This window comes from Chiloscyllium plagiosum, chromosome 21 (genome assembly GCF_004010195.1).
Source record: "Chiloscyllium plagiosum isolate BGI_BamShark_2017 chromosome 21, ASM401019v2, whole genome shotgun sequence".
NCBI lineage: Eukaryota > Metazoa > Chordata > Chondrichthyes > Orectolobiformes > Hemiscylliidae > Chiloscyllium > Chiloscyllium plagiosum.
The window spans coordinates 50,289,951-50,313,017 of record NC_057730.1 but is presented as its reverse complement, the minus strand read 5'-3'; the positions used below and the strand labels follow the sequence as shown (position 1 = coordinate 50,313,017).

The window sequence follows — 23,067 nt, the reverse complement described above, 5'->3', positions numbered from 1 at the left end:
TAGGGTGAAGTCACAGGATGACTGCAATGTCCCTGATCTACTAATCCAGAGGTTCAACCTAATGCTCTGGAGAAGAGAACCTCAACCCCACCAAGGAAGCTGGTGAAATTTAAATCTGATTAATAAATCTGGGATTGAAAGACAATATCTCTAGTTGTTTAGAAGCCTGTTACATTTTGATGCTGTCTTGCCAGTTCATACCTGGTACAATTTGATGCCAATTGACAAAAGGAAGTAGTAGAACTCCCTCCAGATTTCTGATCTACACCTGAAGCCAAATGATGTTCCAGAACTTCTTGGATTGCTGATGCCCATTTTAGCATCCAGCAACTTTATATTTCACTTCAAATATTGACTAATGGCCTGAATGTCTTGCAATAACCCTACTTCAAGCAATGTGGCAGTGCATCAAAAACTGCTCAGTCATCAGTTCAGCATACTTTTGCCATTAATTTCTAGGATCAGCTGATCATCTCATTAACCTTCACAGGCTCAAAGGTCTAATTTAAACGCTACTAAAAATACTAACATCATTCACTGAATATAAGGAATAAAAAAAGTGTATGTTTTCTACAACATAGGGAAAACAACGAAGAACCCTGCCCACCAAAGGAAGGTGGAGCACTAGATTTGAAACCATATGGTGTAACTCTTTCCGTAGAAGTGCTTTCAAAATGTGGATGCAGATCCACACCTGGGAGGATCCAGCTCTTCAAACTAAAGCCACTTGTTTCCAAAAGCGACTGCTTCCGACAGCAACTTTAACAGGGGACACCAATTTCAGGAGCGGACAATTGCTCTAGAGCAATGAACACAGAGTGAAAAGCAGCCCCACCATAAAAACGAGCTCGATCGCCCTCATTCTCAAGAAAAGCGTGGAAAAGGCTGGCGGGGTTGGTCTCGGGATCTTCTGCCCGGATCCGTCCCCGACAATGAAACCAGGAGAAAGCTCTGCCCCGTCCCGCCCCAGTCATCCTCATCCACAAAACTCGCTGGTTGCATTCCATAAGACAAGCAAAAGGCGGCGGGGGTGGGTGGGGGGAACAAGGAAGGTGGTGGAGAAGCCGGGAGAAAGAAAACATTTAAAAGGTTGACTTACCTTTCCTGGCCAGGGCGGATACCGACCCAGTTTGCCCCTGAAAGAAAAGAGAGAGGGGGGGGGAAAAAAATAAAAGGCATAAGCGATTTTTCCCCCCCCCCGGGAAGAGAGGTGAGGTGGTAGTTAAAAAAAAATTAAAAAATTAAAAACCGACACTCGATGACAGCGGCGGGCCCGCAGACTGCCGGGACGATCGCGTTCGAAACAAACGCCAGGAGGGCGATCAGACGCCGCCGTTGCCGCTTACCAGACCAGATCTCCCACCCGTAAGCTGACAGCCGCCATCTTCCCTCAGAGGAGTTCGTCCATCACCCTCCCGGCGGCGGCAACGGCAGCAGCAGCAGCCTCTGTCCCCTCCCCCACCACCAGCCACCCACCGCGTCACGTGACACCCGCGGGTTAAAGGTCAACAACCGCCCACGTTTGTTGCTTTCACCTCAATATGTTTTTTTTTACATTCCAACACGACGCCAATTTTCCAGAAATGGACGAGATGGAATTCCTGATTGGGGGGGGGGGGAGAGAGAAAAAGAAAGGGAGGGAAAAAAATATTCAGCGTCGGTTGGAGGGGGTGCATTCGAAAACATGATTAGCCCCGCCTCCTCCCGGTGGTGTGCGCGTGCGCATTAGCTCGGAAAGATGGCGGCGGCCGAAGTTTTGTCGGGTTTGTTTTTGTTGCTGTTGAAGGGATTGTGATTGTCCGTCTTCTGGTCCTCCGCCGCTACCACCCAGCCTCTCCCCACTTCTTCTTCCTCCTCCTCACGCCGTTTCTGTTATTTGTTTTAAAACACCGCCGACACAAACGGAAGGTTTGGGAAGGTGTTGACACACACACAAAACATAATATAAAGAGCGGCCGAGCGAGCAGGTCCCGCGCGACTCGCAACATGGCCGAACCGCGACGAGTGTCCCTGACTACCCTGCCCGTGTCGGCTCCTCTCCTGAAGAAGAAGAAAGAAGACAAGGAGGAGGTAGCGGCGGAGGAGGAGGAAGAGGATGAGGAAGAGGAGGGAGGGGGCGAGGAGACGACGGCAGTGGTGGTGCTGAAGGGGGAAATAGCGGCCGTCACCTCCCGCCACACGCTGGCTCTCTTTGAGTCGAGCGAGAAGAGTTGCCCCGAGTTCTTCTACCCCGAGTTGATGCGAGTGCGGAAGGTGAGCGATCCTTGTCTCTCCGAGCGGCTTAAAAAACTTACACATGCGCTTGATATGGTATACACCTCAACCCCCCCCAAAACATCGCTGGCCACACTAAATACGGAAATAATCTGGTAAATAGTTACTTAAAAGCAAACTTTCTCGCCTGTCGCCGCGCGCATCAAAATTAGTTGAGCTTTTACTACTTAGTTCTGAGTTTGCACCGATACATTAATCCTGCTCGGTGTCATATTTTAGATACAGGGATAGGTGGTCTTGCACAGATCTGATCTGGTTGACGTGACCTAATCGACTGCTGTTTTCTGTTGTTAGACCTGCCCATGAATTGTTAATTCTGCCGCTGAAACTTTCAAGCAATAATCGACCTGGAAATTACACAATAGGATTGTGTCCTGTATTAGTAGTGCTCTATTTAACTATTTTCATATCCTCGTTATTCATGAGTCAATGTAAATTTAGCTCTCAAAATGATTTGTTTTCACACAAGATTTTTCAAAACTCATTAAACTAATTCAGAACAACATGAACATGAACACGAAATAAACTTGATTGCACATGACAAAAGACAATTTTCATGATGGAGTCTGGGAAGCTACAACATTGCCTTGTATTCAGGTCTAAGACTTGAGAACGGGCTATTGAATTAAAATGTTGAATCTATGTTGACATCTTGAAACTAGCTGTTTATGTATTGGATAAGCAAAGAATGAAAAGACATCTCACTGAAATAAAATTGGAGTAGGAATACAGAATCATATTTGATCTGACTGGGAGCCTTTCTCTTGGTTCATGCTATCCTGAAAGCCTTGCTAAGTCACACTGGTACTATTGTTGTCACTTGTACGCAGCCTGACTCTGTATCCCATAGTTGCCCTGAATGAAGTGAACTTTTGTGTTTGTGGGAAAGAGAAAAAGAGAGACAGTGTGTAAGTGGAGCAGCAGTGCCAGTTATAGTATCAGCTGTTGGGATTTTCATTGTAAAGCATTCAACCAGGAATATGTTTTGTCTGTAAAATGATAAAGTAAACAATTGATACTTAATGTATAAAGGCTCAGAATTGGTTGTAGTATTGGTGGGAGATGAAACAATGATTACACATCCCCCGTGTTCTTACATTGCATTCTGTGATAACCAAAACACAGAATTGTTGAGCAAATAAGATGAAATCAAGGTTTCCACAGTTGTGAAGACTTCTATGCTTTCTTGAATTGTTGCTTTGAACTCACTTTTAAAGAATTATTAATATAATAAAGCTTTTCTTTCTTTTTCCGAAGTTACTCTATAAATTTTAGAGTCTAAAATAGAAATGCTCGGGTCTTATTTTAAGTGATTTAAGCAAAATATAATATCAAATATTTTATAAGTCAATGTTCAGACTACATCATTCTGAACTAAAATTGGTAGGGCAAGTTTTCATTCCTTCTGTTAAGATTTCCTTCTACAATCTGGCTTAATGATTTTGTTCATTTGTCATGTTGCAAACCCACGTGAATGTTTTAATGGTGTTTTTCAGAGGCACTTTTGAAGTGTATGTTCATTTTAAGGACTATCTCACTCCTTTAATTGTCCCTAACCAATGAATTGCCTTTATTTACCAACAGCCATTTTTGAATGCACATGATGTGGATGTATAGTTCCTGTAAAATCTATTTCAGGCTGCATATTGCAAAGTATGTAATCCTTTCTAAATACTTTTATCCCCATTGCAAAAAGTGAATTTTCAAAGGTGCATCGCAACCGCACTGACTCAATTGCATTTGGCACACAGCATATAAAATAGCTGTTGGTTCAAGCTCTTATCTGCTTTTTGCATATGGAATTAGTTCCAAATTGGACCTTTAATTCAAAAGTACCAGAAATTGACTGGTTCAGGTGAGTAGTCTTTATCAAATGTTGATGCTCCATGTGAGGGTGTAGTTCTACCCTCCTGTACTGAGAATATTCTCATTTGCTTTCAGCTCTCTTCCTTCATTTGCCTATCAAAGTAAATGCTGTCAAAAATTTCTTTCAACCGTAAATTAGAGAATTAAATTTCAGACTTTGTCAATTTGTGAATGAATGAATTCCTCCAAATTGCTGCACTATATCATCTTTACTCCTTATTCTTAACCCCAGCTGTCTGTTTTGAATTATTCTATCTTTTCCTGTGATAATTTTACACAGTTATGGTGTCAAAGTCCACATTGGTCACATCTTTTCTCATGGGAACAGTCTCCATTGTGCTGAGCCTACTTATCAAAGTATAGTTACTATTTTAGAGCAAAAGATATCACTTCACCTGTGTTCACTTTGTCGGTTACTTTTGCAGGGCACATTGTATTAGTGATTCACTAAAAGTTAAGATACATCTTGAAGGCTGAGAATGAATATTGGTGGTCTTTGACTAGCAGATCTTTGAATGTAATCCCAAAATTGTCTACCTTAAACTATAGTTTGTATTAATCACTAACCTGGTGCAGAACAAAATTACTTTGGTGGGGATACTATACTGAAATGATGACCCTTCGCATTAACTCATTTTGTGGATACATGTTTATTTTAATAGAATGGTTGACATCTGATTGTTCTTGTTTCTTTACAAAATACAAATTTAATTTCAAAAAATAATTAAGCATCTATTTGACAAAAACATAATCGGAAGCAAACATATGAATAGGTAGAAGGACCAGCTCCACACCCACACCAGGTCCTAGCTCCTGGCACTGTCGAGTTTTCACCATTTCCCCAGACCTCTCCCTCACTGAGGACAAACAATCAGTCCTCAGCAAAGGCCTTACCTTTATACCCCTCCGTCCACGCATCAGCAAATTCAATATGTGTCGTGATGTCGAACACTTCTTCTGCCGCCTCTGCCTCCAAGCTTACCTTTTCAATCATGACTCCAGCCCACCATCTGAGGACCTCTTCACTCGCCTCCAACACACTCCATCCACCTGGACACCCCATGCTGGCCTATTACCCGTCCTCAACCTCTCGTTTCCAATTGCCGCTGAGACGTTAACTGCCTCAACCTGTCCACCCCCCTCCCCCATTCCAACCTCTCGCCCTCACAATGCGCAGCCCTCTACTCTCTCTGCTCCAATCCCAACCTCACCATCAAACCAGCTGATAAAGGGATGCAGTGGTAGTTTGGCCCACTGACCTCTACACTGCTGAAGCCAGGCACCGACTCAAAGACACCTCCTCCTACCGCCCCCTTGACCATGATCCCATCAACAAACCATCAGCTTCCAGACCATACACAACCTCATCACCTCAGGAGATCTCCCACCCACAGCTTCCAACCTCATAGTTTGGGAACCTCACACCGCCCGGTTCTACCTCCTTCCCAAGATCCACAAGCCTGATCACCCTGGCCGACCCGTTGTCTCAGTCTGCTCCTGCCCCACCGAACTCATCTCCACCTACTCAATACTGTTCTATTCCTCCCAGTCCAGGAACTCCCCACATATGTTCAAGACACCACCCATGCCCTCCACCTCCTCTAAGACTTCAGTTTCCCCAGGCCCCCCCAAAGCCTCATCTTCACCATGGACATCCAATCCCTCTACAATTCCATCCACCATGACTAGGGCTTCCAAGCCCTCCATTTCTTCCTCTCCTGACATCCCCAACAGTACCCTTCCAATGACACACTCATTCGTTTGGCTGAACTGGTCCTCGCCCTTAACAATTTCTCCTTCGAATCCTTCCACTTCCTCCAGATGAAATGGGTAGCCATGGGCACCCGCATGGGACCCAGCTATGCCTGTTTCTTTGGCTACGTAGAACAGTCCATCTTCCGTAGTTACACCGGCACGACTCCCTACCTTTCTCCTCCGCTGTATTTATGACTGCATCGGCGCCACCTCATCAACTTCAATGCATTCCACCCCGACCTTAAATTCACCCGGACCATCTCTGACATCTCCCTCCCCTTCCTGGATCTCTCCATCTCCGTCAATGACGTCCAATTTAACACTGACATTTTCTACAAACCCACTGACTCCCACAGTTACCTCGATTACATCTCTTCCCACCCTACCTCCTGCAAAAATGCTATTCCGTATTCCCAATTCCTCCCCCTCCGTCGTATCTGCTTTCAGGAGGATCTGTTCTACCACAAAACACACCAGATGGCCTCCTTCTTTAAAGACTGTAATTTCCCTTCCCACATGGTTGAAGATGTTCTCCAGCGCATCTCATCCACGTCCTGCACCTCCGCCCTCAAACTGCACCCCTCCAACCGCAACAAGGACATAACCCCCTCCCCCAAACCCGGTCCTCACCTTCTACCCTACCAACTTCCGCATAAACTGCATCATCCGCCAACATGTCCACCCCCTACAAACAGACCCCACACCAGGAATAAATTTCCCTCCCCACCCCTATCCACTTTCCAAAAAGACCATTCCCTCCATGACTATCTTGTCAGGTCCATGCACCCCAACAACCCACCCTCCCCTCCTGGCACCTTTCCCTGCCACCACAGGAATTGCAAAACCTACACTGACACCTCCCCTTCACCTCCATCAAAGGCCTCAAAGGAGCCTTCTGCATCCATCAAAGTTTGACCTGCATATCCACCAATGTCATTTATTGTGTCTGTTGCTCCCGATGCAGTCTCCTTTACATTAGGGAGACTGGACGTCGTCTTGCAGAGCACTTTAGGGAACATCTCCGGGACACGCACATCATTCCCCCTCCCACTCTGCCAAGGACATGCAGGTCTTGGGCCTCCTCCACCAACACTCCCTCACCATCCCATGCTTGGAGGAAGAGCGGCTCATTTTTCACCTCGGAACACTTCAACCCCAGGGCAGCAATGTGGACTTCACCGGTTTCTCCATTTCCTCTCCCCCCCCACCTGACCCCAGTTCCAACCTGCCAGCTCAGCACCATCCTCATGATCTGTCCTACCTGCCAATCTTCCTTCCCACCTATCTGCTCCACCCTCCTCTCTGACCTATCACCTTCATCCCCACCTCCATCCACCTATTGTAGTCTTGGCTTCCTTCTCCCCCTCCCATTTATCTCGGCACCCCGGATAATATTGATAAGGTCAGGATCAATAGGTTTAATCCATCTTCCGTCAAGTTTAGAGCGGTGCTGGAAAAGCACAGCAAGTCAGGCAGCATCCGAGGAGCAGGAAAATCAATGTTTCGGGCAAAAGTCTCATTCCTGATGAAGGGCTTTTGCTCGAAACATCGATTTTCCTGCTCCTTGGATGCTGCCTGATCTGCTGTACTTTTTCAGCACCACTCTAATCTTGACCGAAGATGGATTAAGCCTGTTGATCCTGGTCTTATCAATATTATCTGAGCTAGCTTGGAATTAAGTACTACACATTCAGATGAGTTGCTACTGTTGCCATAACTTCCTGTTACAATCTGACCTTGCAATCTATGTATTGTAGTGTCAGATCCAAATACAGATGTCACATCCACAGTGCAATTTGATGCATTTTCCTTTGAACTAATATGAAAGATTCTCTATATGTTAACTTCCCTGCTGCAGATAAGTAACTACATCTTGTTAAAGTACACATTTCATTTCTGGTATTTAATTTTCAAGTATTTAAATTGGGTATAATTGAATTGCTGATTGCTTGCAGTGCCAAATTTGTTTTGTGGACAAAATCTTGGTACATTTTAGATTTTCTCTCTCGTATGCAGAATGTCTCAAGTTTAGGCATTTGATGCTGTATCTGTTGGCCTTTGATCTAATTTTGCTGGAGATTAGTGTTACATGTAGAAATAGACATTTGAAATATTTAAGAGCTGCCAGAAATAATTTTGGAGAAGAAATTTTGTGCCCCTCTCAGAGCATGGTTCTCTTTCTTATATTTTACAAGAGAAGAATAAATCAGAATGGAATCAGTTTAATGGAATAAAAGTTCAATTTTTAATAATTTGAAACATTCAAATTTGAAACGTTGAGTTCAGTAATTTGATTCTTTCTGTTTAATGTCAAATGCTCCCTCAGCATGCTGTGCTGTGGGGAGATTGACAATGTTTTGATTTTCTTTCCCTCGATATAAGTCTTATTAGCTTCATTTTTAGCAGATATACCAAGTAGAAATTTACAGAAATTGTGCTAGTCCAAGAATTCTGTTAGCATGAGAAGTATGAAAACCACAATAAGCAGAAGAAAATGTAGCAAAAAGTGATAGGTTTTTTTTCCTTTTGTCCCTTGTTGTGAAGAAACATTGCAAACAATGAGGGAAGTGAAATAAGCATCTTGTTAAAAGCTGAGGTTAGTTTTGCTCCATAAAGCAGTTTTAATCACTGTGTTCTCAAATTTCTGAATGGAACTGTTCTTTGGGAGAGCATGGCAGAATGCTCTCTCTTTCACAATAGTGATCAGACATGTTCAGTCTTTTGTTTTCCGTTTATTGGGTTGTTTGAAATGCATTGGTGAAGCTTGAGCAATGTGAATAAAGTCATCCAAGTAATATAACTTTTGAGGGGAACTTGCGCTAATGTTATGACTTGAATTGTAAGAGATAAATCTCCATCCTCTTTCTCAGCACCCCTTCCCCCTCTCTCCCTCTCACCTCTTATCCCCTCCCCCTTCCTTTCTTTCCTCCCCACTCCTTCCACAGGACATCCTTTTTGATCTTTTTGCTATTGCTTGTAAAGGATTATGGTTGTTTAGTACATTTTATTTTCACTATTATTATCACATTAGTAATGCTGGTTGCACACAGACCCAAAATACATTCACTTGACTGAATTAGTAATTAGTATTTCAAATCTGTATAGTTAAAACCATTTTACAGCAAGATACATAAAGCCCCTAGTGGTATCACATAGGAGCACTATGTTTTGCTCAAGTGAAACATGGAATATTCTGTTGTACATTTGTTAAACTTGTTACATTTGTGCAGAGGAAACATTGGTTAATTTTTACAAGAGATTATTTGTAATAGAGCACTTCTTCAAAATATAAGATAAGATGTTTACTCTCTAGGATTATCTTGCTAAGCCAGTATTGTGCTTAGAATTGAATTAATGCCTAGGTTTACATTCAGATTTCCTGTAAGACAGTTATGCTTCAGTGTGCAAAGGCTTCAAACCTTTTTCATACAAATTATGTTGTAAGTCCTGTGTGGACATTTGTTTCCCGCAAAGTCAGACAAAACTGATGGAATCACGCCGATTGTATTGTGACAATTTTAATAATCTTGATGTTTGGAGCTTTGAAGGATGTGTGCTATAAATACATCTTTCACAGTTTGGAAGAAGGTGTTATAAAAATTAATGATCTGTGGATCTATTCTAAGAGTACTTGATTGATAGTCAAAGCAAAATTAAATAATCCCTATATAGTAGCAGACAACCTAAATGAACCCTGAGCAGCAGCAATAAATGTGGTGTAGTGTGTTGCTCTTTAGTCCTTTGATGTTTAGAGCATGTATATTAGCATGACTGAGAAATAATAATCTTTCCAGTGTACTACTTCAACTGAAATTGGAATTACTAAAGGAGTGCACAGTGTATATTCATCTAATTTGCCAGTGAAAATCTCATCATTGTCTTGCAAACCTCCCAGGTTTGTCCAATACTCTCCCATGTTCCATGCTTTATAACCTCATCTTATCAAAACTTCTATATTTATGCCAAACATATTAAATCATTTTCATTTATCATTCCCTTTGCCAACAAATGCTGACAACTTATATCAACTCAACATTTGAATTTCTCCTCCCTTGGATGTTATATACTTATGAGACCATGCCATCCCCTCTTGTTTTAAATTCCAATCTCCTTCACATTATCATTGATAGCTATATTTTGGTTACCTTGATTTCATGTTCTGGAAATCTCTTCTAATTCCTCTTTTTAAGCCAACGTTTTGACCAGTCCTCCCAATGTCTCCTCTTCTGGCTTGGTATCCATCTTTTATGTAAAACATGGTTACTAAAATGTCTTGTGACATTTTCTATTTTGCAGGTAGTATGTAAAAGCTATGGTTGTTGCATGGTCATCTGAACCATCACCTTAAAATTAGGTGGCCCCTGTGGAGAGATGATCTGAATAAGTCTTGAGATGAATAAAGGGGTTTGTCTTGATGTTTGCTGTTTGTCTTCTCTCATTGTTTATGCAGCCTGTGAAGGTTACTTCAAAGTCCGAAAAAGCTGCAGGATATAACCAGTGTGCTTTCATTGAAATTTGTTGGGTGTTATGAGTTATACCAACTGGAAAGTTGAGTATGTTGACAACTTGTGTTAAATAGATAAGTGGGATTTAAAAATCACCATATTCCTATTGGACCATATGCTGCTCCTTCATTAAAAAGAAGACTGGTGTTGTTTTAACCTGAGTGTCGCCATGCCTCCGGCAAGGCAAGAGATTGAAAAGGTGTCCTTCATGGTAACCTTAGCTGGTGTAGGAATTGAACCCACAATGTTGGTGCCACTCTGCATCTCAAACCAGCCATCAGCCAATGTAGCAGAGGTACTAATTGAACAAAATTGGATCCTGAGGGAACTTGACTATGTACATGTGGGAATGATGTTTTCCTTTTGTGGAAGAATTGAGAACTAGGGGGTCATAGTTTAAAAATAAGGTGATCCTATTTAGGGCTGAAAATGTGTTGCTGGAAAAGCGCAGCAGGTCAGGCAGCATCCAAGAAACAGGAGAATCGACATTTCGGGCATAAGCCCTTCTTCAGGAATGAGGCAAGTGTGTCCAGCAGGCTAAGATAAAAGGTAGGGAGGAGGAACTTGGGGGAGGGGCGTTGGAAATGTGATAGGTGGAAGGAGGTCAAGGTGAGGGTGATAGGCCAGAGTGGGGTGGGGGCAGAGAGGTCAGGAAGAAGATTGCAGGTTAGGAAGGCGGAGCTGAGTTCGAGGTCCTATTTAGGACAGAGTTGAGGAAAATTTTTTTTGTGGGTTGAGTGTCTTTGGATTCCTTCACAAGACGGTGGATATACAACTTTTAAATATTTTTAAGGTCAAAATAGATAGATTTTTGATTGCCAAGGAAATGAAAGATTATCAGGGTTCTGTAGGAATGCTGAGGTGAGGTTAAATCAAATCTGTGATTTGAACCTGCTCTGCTATTCCAAGTGCTAAGTGACCTTTTTTGTATGATCTCAGCTGTTAGCAGTAGCACAGTTGACTGTAATACATCGTTAAAAACCACTTTGCACTTGCTTTTCACTCAGAGGTATATATCAAGTCATAAAAATAAAATGAAGAATGACAGCTCTAATGAAGAGTCACTCGACTTGAAATGCTAATCCTGCTTTCTTCCCATGCATGCTACCAGACCTGCTGAGTTTCTCTAGCAATTTGTTTTGTTATACATAAAGTCCGTTGCTTTTGCAGCAAACTGATGAACTGGTCTTCTGACTTTAATATTAAAGCCTTAAAAGCATTTTGGAAGAAATCCTGGTTTGGGTGGTTTATTTGGTAAGTAATGAACTGGCAAATGTACACTGTGAATATATCTGGCTGTTGGCATTTGAGATGCCATCCTGGACTAAAGAAGCATTGTTTCATTCCCAGCTTGTGTGTGTTTATAGCAATTTATGAAGAACAAAATGTTTCCTCTTTCAGCTTCTAAACATGACACAAGTAGAGTGTATTTTTGAATACAGTGTTTTTTAAAAAAAATTTATTCGAATGTCATTGGCCAATGTTTCTCAATGACGAGAATAGATAGAATATTTTCTCGTGCTGCCAGGCAGAGAACTGTTATTTTCTGTAATTTTTTCATTCATTCATGTAGGCATCACTGGCTAGGTCAGCATTTGTTGCCATTCCAAAATTGCCCAGACAGCTGTAAAGAGTCAACAACATAGCTGATTGTAGGCAAGACCAGGAAAGGACAGCAGCTTTCCTTCCCAAAAAGATATCAGTGAATCAGATGGGGTGTTGCGATAAAGTGGTTACATCTGACCAGCTCTTTAGTCCCAATTTTATTTAATTCAAATGTCACTAATTACCATGGTGAGATTTGAATCCCTGTCCCCAGAGCATTGGCCTGGGTTTCTGAATTGCTAGTCCAGTGACATTAGCACTATACCACAGCCTCCCATAGTGCAGGTGGCTATAACTGGTTTCTCTAATTCTGGAAGGAAGCTATTGAATGCAATGAAAATCCTTTTGTGCGGATAGTCAATAACCTTTTTAATCTAGTATTGCCTGACTGCATTTGGTACACCAAGTCCATTTTCTTTAACAGGGCTGTTCAGTTGTATACTTTAAAATAATTTGTAAATTGATAAACTTTACAGGCTGTGCTGCTGCTGTTGCGAAATACTATCCTTAGCATGAAAGTAAGAGCACTGCTGACTGATAGAAAATCCTTGTATGTCTGATCATGTTTATTTTGTATACTCCTTTTGCAGAATTGTTTGATAAGGTTGAAATTGGGTCTTGGAGCCTGAGATTCTTGATGACTAAATATCTATTGGACATCAGTTGCAAGTCATCTAGACTGTCTTGATTTTCTCTGGAAACATTGTGTTCAACTAAGTTGTTTTAGTGCCAGGCTTCTAAGTAAAATATGTAAATTGGGAGTGAAAACGTGAGCCTTAAGCTAAATAAATTAACTTCTGTGCTCCTTCCATTGCCCATAGAAGCTTATCATAGAGTGATTGGTCAACTGAAATGATAATTTTTCCTTTTCCTGGTGTGGCATGAACAATAGCAAGACTGGTGGAAAATCTGGCAGAAATGGAGCAAGTCATACTCTGTGTTGATCCAAATTCTTTTTTTCCCCTGAAGTTGGGAGTGGTAATTTCAGTAACTCTCAATTGCATGTCAACTGTATCATTTCCATACATTTGCATCTTAGCCTGACCCCTCTTATTCATACATTACTGTACTTTCAATTCTCCTCTTTTAGATGGTGAAAATTCCTCACGTAAATCAGAGCATACTTGTCCCTGCATGCTCCAGGGCAATCATTCACCTCAGCCCTTCATCCACACAAGTTGATGTTAGCAAACCATTAGCTTCACCACATCTTCGTGCCTGCTCTCAGGTCAACTTAGACACCACTTCAAACCCTTCAGAACTTTACTTTGGAGCTTGGGGACACCTGTAACTTAGACAAGGTCACTGAGTTAATGTCGTTCATGCATACCATTCATTGAAACCTGACGCATCTTGTTTTTAGTGCTCCCTCCCTTTACCACTTATTTGAAGGATGCTAGCCTCTGCAAGCTCCACATAGCATCCTTGGAGCATTCTTGCTGATTTCAGCACTGTTATGGACTGTCAGCTTCTTTGTGGTTTGCATTGCTTTCTGGACACGGTCTGTAGTGCTCAGGCTGGAGGGGCTGAATGGCCTACTCTTGTTCCTATATTCCCGTTTCCAGCTGCTGTGACTTGTATTACTTTATAGTGCAGGTGGAGAGATTAGCAGTTTGTGATAGGGAGTATTGAGCAAGTAATCTGAGACAGGGAGTGAAAAGTCACTGTTTGCACCGTGCTGTGCCAAGGCAAGTAGCATTTGGGTCACGTGTCAGACAATGATCGTCTCAAACAAGTGAGCATTTAACTGTTACTTTGAATGTTCGATGGTCTTGTATCTGATGATATGGGGCTGCCCAATTTACCAACATCTGTGTTAAGAACACTTGTACTTAAGGAATGCAATCCATACAGGGGTATAATTTTAAAGATCTATTTTATGAACATTTCCTGAACTTACAATTTGTTATTTTATATTGACTTGCATTGTATTCTGACTTGCATATGAACTCCAGAACACCAACCCAGTTGCAAACCAGGGATTACCTGTACAATGATACACTCAGCATATCTCTTGAGGGCACTGACAGTGAGATATGACATAACTTTGGAACTCCTTGCCAAAATCCGCCATGGGGGCGAAGTCCTTATGTATATTTAAGGCTGAGATAAAGATTGATCATTAGGGGAATTAAGTGTTATGAAGGAAAGGCAAGAATGTGGACATGAGGAATTATTGGATCAACCATGATCCAGTTGAATGGCACAGTCGGCTTGTCGATCCGAATGGCCTAATCCTGTTCCTCTTGCTTTATCTTGTAGCACAAACAGTAAGTTGCTATGGAAGCTATCTGTGGGATGGGCCAAGTTTTCTTGCAGTGAGTCAAAGTGAGGATTTTAGTACGATAGGTTGAACGGAAGAGTAGTTGGTGGTGGTGCATGAACAGGACAGGAACTGAGATGTCACTATTGAGCCCAAAGAAAGCATGGAGGATAGGAAGGATTTGTTATTGGTGAAGTGGTTGAAAGCAGTGTGTACATCCAATATAAAGAGCTATTATCGATCAGTCTTGTTGAGATGCATGTTCAGTGGGAGAGTTGATGTGAGTGCTGTCCCGGAGAGTGAAAGTTAGTGAAGAGAAGGTTTTGGCACTTAGCCTTGCAGACGCGATAGATCATTGATCATGATCACCTTCTTGTACTAATATGCATTTCTTATCACCTGGGACATCAGCACTGATCCGGGCTGCAGATAGTATCCTGGCTAGCTTGGTCCAGTGGCATGGTCTCCTCTTGAGTTCAGCTGGAAACAATATGCCCAATACACTAAAACCTCCGGTACCTGTTCGCAAAGAGGAGCAAGTTTTTCTTTCCTCCAGGGCATATTCTGAATGTTGAGGCTTAAGCCACAGTCATGTTCCTGGCTTGCAGCATCTGAAGTGGCAGAAAGTTAGGCTTTAATGATGGTAGCTGAGGCATGAAAGTGGAAAAGTACCAAGTGTTTCTACCTCTCCAGCACTGTTCCCTCAGGAACCCACCCAAGAGCCCAGTTGGATAATTAATGAGGTGAAGAGTGGAAGATTTTGAGAGAAAGGTTGCTTCAAGCTGTTGTGGACAATGTACCTCTCTTGACAAAATACTTTAACTCTAAAGAGAACATTTTGCCCATTGTTTCATTTTCTGTGTGACAGCTTGGGTGCAATCTACTGCCATTTATGTAGCATTCTGGGTAGGTGGGTTTTGTGGTTAGCAATCTGATTATCCCAGTTTAAAATCTTTTCATGCTCCATATTGTTTTGAAATTTAAAACACCGCAGTGTGTGGACTAGGATATGTACACAGTTTCAGCACCACTGATCTCAACTCTGGTTTCCAGCATCTGCAGTCCTCACTTTTGCCATGTACACAGTGCACTAATGCATAAAGTGCTTCAGTCTTTAGAAGGAGTTTATGCAGTCAACTAGTATGAGTAGCATGATTATGTTGGGGAGAAAGTGAGGTCTGCAGATGCTGGAGATCAGAGCTGAAAATGTGTTGCTGGAACAGCGCAGCAGGTCAGGCAGCATCCAGGGAACAGGAGAATCGACGTTTCGGGCATAAGCCCTTCTTCAGGAATTCCTGAAGAAGGGCTTATGCCCGAAACGTCGATTCTCCTGTTCCCTGGATGCTGCCTGACCTGCTGCGCTGTTCCAGCAACACATTTTTAGCTAGCATGATTATGTTGTTGAACTTCACTGTTATTGGCTAGTGAGGTCCTACAATGACCAACAACCACATGCAGCTCTTAATGTTGGTTCTAAGCCAGTATTGGGCATCCTCTTCCGTGGTTCGTAAGGTGAAGGCTGTGGGAGTCTGAGAGGAGCAGAAATCGCAAAGCTCTTCCCAATTTTTTTTTGTTTTCATAGAATCGTACGGTACGAAAGAGATTCTTTGGCCCATCACTGCCAAAAAATACAACTAACTGCACTAGTCCCATTCTCTCATTCGGCCCTTGGCCTTCAATGTCCTGGTATTGCAAGTTTTCAACCAAGTACTACTAAAAGGTTGAGTTTTCCCACCTCAACAAATCTGAGGTGGGCGATGTCTGAGGGCTAATAATAATGCTAAAATTCCGGAGTCTCAGGTTCTGGAAGTATAGGTTTTAATCCCAGTGTGGTAGATATTGAATTCAGTAATAAGCTAACCCAATAGTGGCCATATACCCTCTGTTGATTGTTGCAAACCATGTGGTTCACTTGTCTTTTTGGGAAGGAAACTAGCTATTCTTACCTGGTCTGGCTATGTGTGACTCCAGGCCTAGAGCAAATGTGGTTGACTATTAACTGCTCTCTGCAATTTAGGATGGACAATACATGCTGGATTAGCCAGAAATACTCACATTCTGTGTTTTATATATTATATGATGCTAATGTCATTTTTTTTTAATTTAGAAAGATGCAAGTAAACATTTTGATGCTCCTTTTACTGATGACAAAAGAGAAGAAGAAATTGAGGCTTTGGCTAAAAAGTTTGAAGAGAAATATGTGAGTCCTGTATAGTTTTTCTTCATTAAGGAAGCTTACAGCTTTAATACCTACGTTCTCTATTAAGTCTGATCTATTTGATAAAGTTGTTTTGCTGTCCTACTATTTTGTAAGCTGACTTCTATCCAGGCTATTTCATTTGAATTTTGATTGCTCTAAGCTTTCAGAAACAAAACTATTTAAAAAGCAACAAGGATTAATTCAGCAATGCTGCATAAGTAAACCTGTTTCAAAGTGTTTAGTATTGGCCATGTTGCTAACTGAAAATTTAATTCCGAGTCTGTTCGCTCCAACAGCATCTTAGCAGAAGCAGATATTCCGATTTAAGATCAAAAGTGAACATTCATCAGATTATAAGTTACTTTCTGGGTATCTTCCCTTCATTCGACACATTTGAAACATGTAGATTGGTAAATTTCATGGTTGGAGATCATGACTAAGATAGATTAATAGGACACAATTTGAATGAATATTTATGGTTCATTAGAAATGGATTATTTTTGAAATTGTTGTGAAACCTTCAAGACCACACAGTGCACATGTTCATATTTCCTGTCAACAGCTTATTAACTTGCCTTCCCTCCTACCTGCAATATAATTGATACAATTCAGCTTGTAAGTTTGCTAGCTGAGCTGGCAAGTTTGTTTTCAGACGTTTTGTCACCATGCTGGGTAACATCAGTGAGCCTCTGGTGAAGCACTAGTGTTCTGTCCCACTTTGTTTGTGTCTTGGTCTCTTACGGTGGGTGATGTCATATCTTTTTCTCAAAGGTTGGTAAATGGGGTCCAAATCTGTTTCTTGATGGAGCTCCAATTTGAATGCTAGGAATTCTCTGTTTAACCTGATGGATGTATTGTCCCAGTCAAAGTGGTGTCAAAGTGTATTAAAAGATACTAGTGATAGTGGGTCAGGTCCTTTGGCTAGTTGTTGTTCATCTATCCTGGTGACTAGTTTTCTGCCTGTCTGTCCGAGATAGTGTTTGTTACAGTCCTTGCATGGTATTTTGTAAATGACGTCGTTTTGCTGATTGTTGGAACACTGTCCATTTTAGGGTCATCGGTAGCTGTTTGTGTGTTAGTAGGTTTGTGGGCTACCATGATGCCAAAGAGTCAGAGTAGTCTGGTGGTCACCTCCGAGATGTCTGATGTATGGACAGTGTGGCTAGAGTTTGTGTGTTGTCTACTTGTTTGGGTTTGTTGTTTAAGAATCGGCAGACTGTTTATCGGGTAACTGTTCTTGAATACGCAGTATAGGTTTTTTTCTTCTGCTTGTAGTTCCTAGGGGCTGCTGTGTGTTGTGGCCCATTTAAATGATGTCCTGATGCAGCTCCATTTGCAGGTGTTGGGGTGATTGCTTCTGTAGTTAAGTGTCTGGTCTGTATGTGTTGCTTTCCTGCAGACGCTGGTCTGCGGTTCTACATTAACTGTTTGTTCCACTGTGACATCTCGGAAGAGAATCTGTTGGCGTTCTCGTTTGTGAAATTTATGCCAATAAGGATGTTGTTGATGCTGTTATAGATTTCCTCTAATTTGTCAGGTTTTGTGATGACAAAGGTGACATCAAAGACATCTCTAAGATGACTGCCAGACTACTCCAACCCCTTGGTATCATAGTAGCCCACAAACCTACCAATACACTGAAACAGCTACTTATGTTTCTTGCAAATTACAATGTATTCATATTTCGATCTGCTCTGCTCTAAATTCAAGTAGCACATGACTGCACTAAAAGTGCAGATATTCTTTTGGAACATGCACCAGCTGTCCATTGTGTTAATCTCCCAAAGAGTTCAGTGCTTATAGTCATAATTATTTGAAATATAAATTTGTGCCAGTTGCCTTTAGTTGGTATGCGCTGCAAGTGTCACAGCAGTGCTATTGGTGACAGAAAAACACCACATCTTTTTAATTAGCCAAGCAAAAGATGTAAGCAAGTCTCACATCAGTACTTACTATTAAAGAAGCAATGTTTGAGATTACAGTACAACTTTCAAATAAATGCTGCGTGACCAGGGTTGAATTTTAATTGGAGCAGAAATCAATGTTTAGACAAGTGTTGCTGGAGGTAGTTCTGTTTTCAGATTTAAGTGTCACCTTGCAGGGCTTTCTGACTGAATAATGTTTATTGAATTATGTTTCTGATGGTTTTCATATCTTCAAATTCTTTGCTTGGAGAATACTATGTAATAGAAAAAGGAGTCAGAGACTGGTGTGAATGCTCCTTCCATGACCATGGCCATATTGTATGAGATAAAGTGGCAGTTCATCTAATACAAGAGGAATTATTTGAGCTATAGAATCCCTACAGTGTAGAAACAGGCCATTTGGCCTATCGTGTCCACAGTGACCCTCCAAAGAGCATCCTATCCAGACCCACCCCACAGCCTGTCCCTGTAACCCCGCATTTCCCATGGCCAATGCGCCTGGTCTGCACATCCCTAGACACCATGGGCAATTTGGCATGGCCAGTCCACCGAACATGCACATCTTTGGATGATGGGAAGAAAGCGGAGAACCAAAGGAAACCCACGCGGACACTGGGAGAATGAGCAAACTCCACACAGATTGTTGCCTAAGGGTGGAATTGAATGCGGGTCCCAGGCACTGAGAGACTGCAGGGCTTGCCACTGTTGCTCCAATCTTAACCTAACATTCAACAGATGGGTTAAAGCAGGCACCAACACTCAAACATAAATCTCCTGTTGGAAGTCTGTCCATAATTTTAAGCCAGAGTCTCTGGTCTTCACATTGAGACAATAGCATGATTCAAACTCTGTATTTTGACTCAACTGTTAATGCTACAATTATGCCAAATACTCACTTCATCTCATGAATGAAGAGATTGAAGTTGTTGCAGCAGAGAATCATTGGGGAAAGGATGGCTTACTTTAGCTGCATGGAAGTGGAATAGGAGACTGGTTGATTGAATAAGTAGCACCAGTACAATTAATGATGTTTGTTCATGTATAGCTTTTACGTTTTAGGGCCCAAAGAAGCGAAGGAAGGATCGTATCCAAGATCTGATCGACATGGGTTATGGATATGATGAAACCGATCCATTTATAGATAACTCTGAAGCTGTAAGTAAATTGAATTAACAAGCACCGTCTATAAGCAACAGTGATAACTCTTTAAAGTTATTTCATTTGCTGTGAAGTGTTTCAAGATGTCCTAAGGAATTGAGAAACACTGGAGGGATGCAAATTCTTTCTTTTTACTTTCTCCCTCCTTCCTTTGATTTCCTTGGGCAATAAATGCAATTTCAGCCCTTTTCTATTCTTCAATAAAGAAGAACTCTGTACATGTCATCCTTTTATTTTGCTCTGTTAAAGCTTTAATAATGTGTACCAGACTCTGGTTCTTGTTCAGAATCTGCATGATATTGTGATGTTGTCATTGAAAATTTTGTGTGTAACATTAGAATGAAATATGTTGAGCAACAACGAGTTTGGGAAATGTTTTCTGTCTGTGTCATCAGGTTTCTGTATCTATATCAGACATTTTAACATTCTTGCAGTAAAACTAATTGGGCTTTTTCAGTTTGATATATGTTGAGTGACATGAGAGGGAAAATAATTTCTGCTGATTATATGGTCTCGGGCTTTTTCTATAGTTTGATGAATCCAGTTGAATTGAAGTTGCACATGTGGAAGAAAATGAAGATTAAAATATATATTAATTTTGTTGAATGGAATGCCACTATAAATTTTCCCAAATAAAACCTTCGATGTTTGACTTATTTTGGACAGGAATAACTGTTTATCCTTTTCTCGCATCTTGCAGAGAAAGCTTAGATGTGGTATTCTTTTGTGAGTATAGTCTCCACTTCAAAAATACCTGATTAAAATGAGCAGTTGTTTATGATCCAAAACCAACAACAATTAACAATTTTTATTAACGTCATTCTCAGTGTTCTCAAATAATAGCTGAAGTACTTAATTTATTTTGGACAAGAATAACTATTTAATCCTAGTTCACAGCTCATTAAAGTACCCTAAATAGCAGAGAAGACATTTCAGGCAAGCTTCCCTTACCTGCAATTCAAGATTTCTTATCCTTACACGCTGCATCTAGATTTTCTTCTTGTTCTTTGCAATTCATTTCACTGATTGTGTTCAAATAGAAAAACGTCTGAGGTAGTAAAATGAGGAATGAATGATATATTGTCACATATATCAGGGGCGATACAATGAAAAGTGTTCTGTCACCACAATCCGGTGTCATTTTGAGGTATAAAAGAATAAAAAGAAAGTACTTAATCAGAGTTAATCTTAATCGGCCGGGGTTCCAAATACTGCTGCAGCATTTCTGCAAGGTTCCTGCTATGGGCCTACTGCAGCCAGGAACCCCCCGCTCCAGGCGCCATCACCATTGCAGTCGTTGACTCACTACCACCGAAAGAGTCCATGTTCTGGGCCAACCACAACCAGAAGTCCCCGTTCTGCCATCCCTGCTCCACCCCCATTCCAGGGGTCCATGCATCAGGCCCACTGAGCCAGGAGTTCCCATTCTGTCATTGCTGCAGCTGACCCCCTACCGCCATTACAAGAGTCCACACATCAGGCCTATGAGCCAGAAGTCACTGCTGACCCCACTCCAGCCTCCCTGGAGGATGATGAAGAGAAGAAAATGAAAAAGATGACGCAAAAAGGGGAGAGAGAGAGAAAGAATGCAGTCAGCCTGGAGCGGATGAACTCAGCCCGAATACTACCTGTCGTCCAAGTGCCACCATCTTGAGCTTACAACTTTTGAGGGGGTGGGGAAGAAGCACTAACATTTCAGTTGTCCTCTCTGGCAGCTTTTACTGTAAAGGAAATTTGTTCAGCAGCCACTTAAATCCAATCAACAAGAATCAAAATTGCCTTTTGATAGTAACTCGAAAGTCTTTAGTTGACAAATCGCATTCCTTACCAAGATGTTTCAGTTGTGGGAACTTGAATTGCAGAAATATTTCTATAACTGGAAGACTGCAAAGACTTGGTAACTTGCAACATGTTGCACTGGCTGCTTTTTGTGTCCAGTTGGAAAAACATTGTTTCCACCTGCTTGGAAATTGTTTTATGTAGAAAGCAAAGTATTCCAAACTTCACTCGCAATTTTCTACGTAAGACTAGTAGTAAGGATGCAATTACAATGTGACTTCAGAATTGTCTTATTGATGTCTAAGAACGAGGTCAACACCAAGCTTTTCCTTTTTTGATAACTATGCATCATCTATCTTTCGCCAAATCTGTTATGTTCTGAGTGCATGTAATTAATTGCTTCTTCATTGGTTTGTTTACATGATCACTTGTACAGGTGCTTAATGTGCATTTTCAAAAAAAAACAAGCTCTTTGTTAGTAAGTATTGCCATGTTCATATGACCCACTATCTACCACTGAAAGTGCAGAGGTTTTGGGCCTTGTAATTAACAGACCTCCACTCATAACCCCAAATGAATAGCACCAATTGATCAAAGGTGTTAGTTCTACTTGGGTCTGCAACCAATGTCCTTGCTGGAACAAGAGGCATTTGGAGTAAGGTGATAGATTCTAGAGTGGAAGAAGCAGTAAATAAGTTATTCCTGAATTGGAAGACGAAACTCTCACTGAAAAAAGACGTTGTGTTATCCATCAGTGAAGTAGAGGGATCAAAATGCTGGTTTCTGGCTCGAAGTCTTGAGGGTAGCTCAAGAAACCAGTTTTTAAAGAAGTAAGCATTCTGGGTAATCCAAGATGGTGGACAGGAAAAGTTTCTGGCTGTAACAGCTGCTCGTTTTTTTTTGGGGTGTCTTGTGTTGGAGGTGATTTCCTCAAATTCCAGGAGCAGCAATTACTCTCTTATATGCTGTTGCATTGCTTTGGAACTTTGGAGGAAGAAAGAGTGTTGAAAAAAAACAGCACTTTTTAAAAGGGGAAAGAACAGACAAAGGAAATGCACGTGGTGAGGTCAGTGCAGGAGAGAGAGAGAGAAAGAAACCCACATTGCTAACTGACAGCGTTGGCAGTTACTGCCTTTGCTGTTGAATTCATGTAGCAGTGGACATCGGAGTGCGTCTGGGAAAATTAAAAAACAGTGAAATTCGAACTGCTCTTGGACGGACCTGTTTGGGAGAGGTCACAGAACTGAAACAGATAAGTGGATGTTTTAAGCATGGCCTTAAAATAAGTCTGTAGTAGTGAGTAGAGTGGGTTCTTCCTTGATTATGTTTTATTGAGCTATGTCTCTTGATTTAAGCCAGAAGTATTAATTTAACCTGGAGGAGTGTTTTCTAGGAGAATAAGACAGTGCTATTTTCTGGCTGTCTAGATTGAAAGAAGCATATCAGTAGAGTGATATGCTCTTGTTGGATGTGGAAGTTAAGGGAGAGTTTACAGATTCCTGAGGATTATATCTGCAATAAATGCTGTTGGTTAAGATCGGTTGGAGAGGCAGTTAGAGGCAATGAGTTAAAAAGAGCAAGGGGGTGACCGTTATAGGAAGGGGGGAAAAGTCTCAGATACAGTCACGTAGATGGGTTAACTCCGGGAAAGATAAGAGAGGCAGGCAGGTAGTGCAGGAGTCTTTTGTGGCTATCTGCATTTCAAACAAGTATGCTGTTTTGGAAAATGTAGGGGGT

The 23,067-nt window shown here is 41.6% G+C and overlaps 2 protein-coding genes across 5 annotated transcripts in view; one reads left to right on the top strand and one right to left on the bottom strand.

Annotated features, from left to right (window-relative positions):
• Positions 1-1,457, bottom strand: part of glyr1 (glyoxylate reductase 1 homolog (Arabidopsis)) — a 35,739-nt gene extending 34,282 nt beyond the window's left edge. For both annotated transcript variants that reach the window (XM_043712031.1, XM_043712032.1), the window contains exons 1-2: positions 1,347-1,457; positions 1,100-1,136 (exon numbers count right to left, since the gene is read on the bottom strand). In XM_043712031.1, coding sequence (XP_043567966.1) covers positions 1,100-1,136; positions 1,347-1,384 — 75 coding nt within the window. In that variant the 5' untranslated portion in view covers positions 1,385-1,457. The remainder of the gene's footprint in view (positions 1-1,099; positions 1,137-1,346) is intronic.
• Positions 1,458-1,624: 167 nt separating this feature from the next.
• Positions 1,625-23,067, top strand: part of LOC122560857 (ubinuclein-1-like) — a 77,356-nt gene continuing 55,913 nt past the window's right edge. For 2 of the 3 annotated variants that reach the window (XM_043712029.1, XM_043712028.1), the window contains exons 1-3: positions 1,626-2,253; positions 16,376-16,468; positions 19,453-19,548. In XM_043712029.1, coding sequence (XP_043567964.1) covers positions 1,987-2,253; positions 16,376-16,468; positions 19,453-19,548 — 456 coding nt within the window. In that variant the 5' untranslated portion in view covers positions 1,626-1,986. Of the gene's footprint in view, positions 2,254-16,375; positions 16,469-19,452; positions 19,549-23,067 lie in introns of all 3 variants that reach the window. The other variant, XM_043712030.1, reaches the window with a different exon arrangement.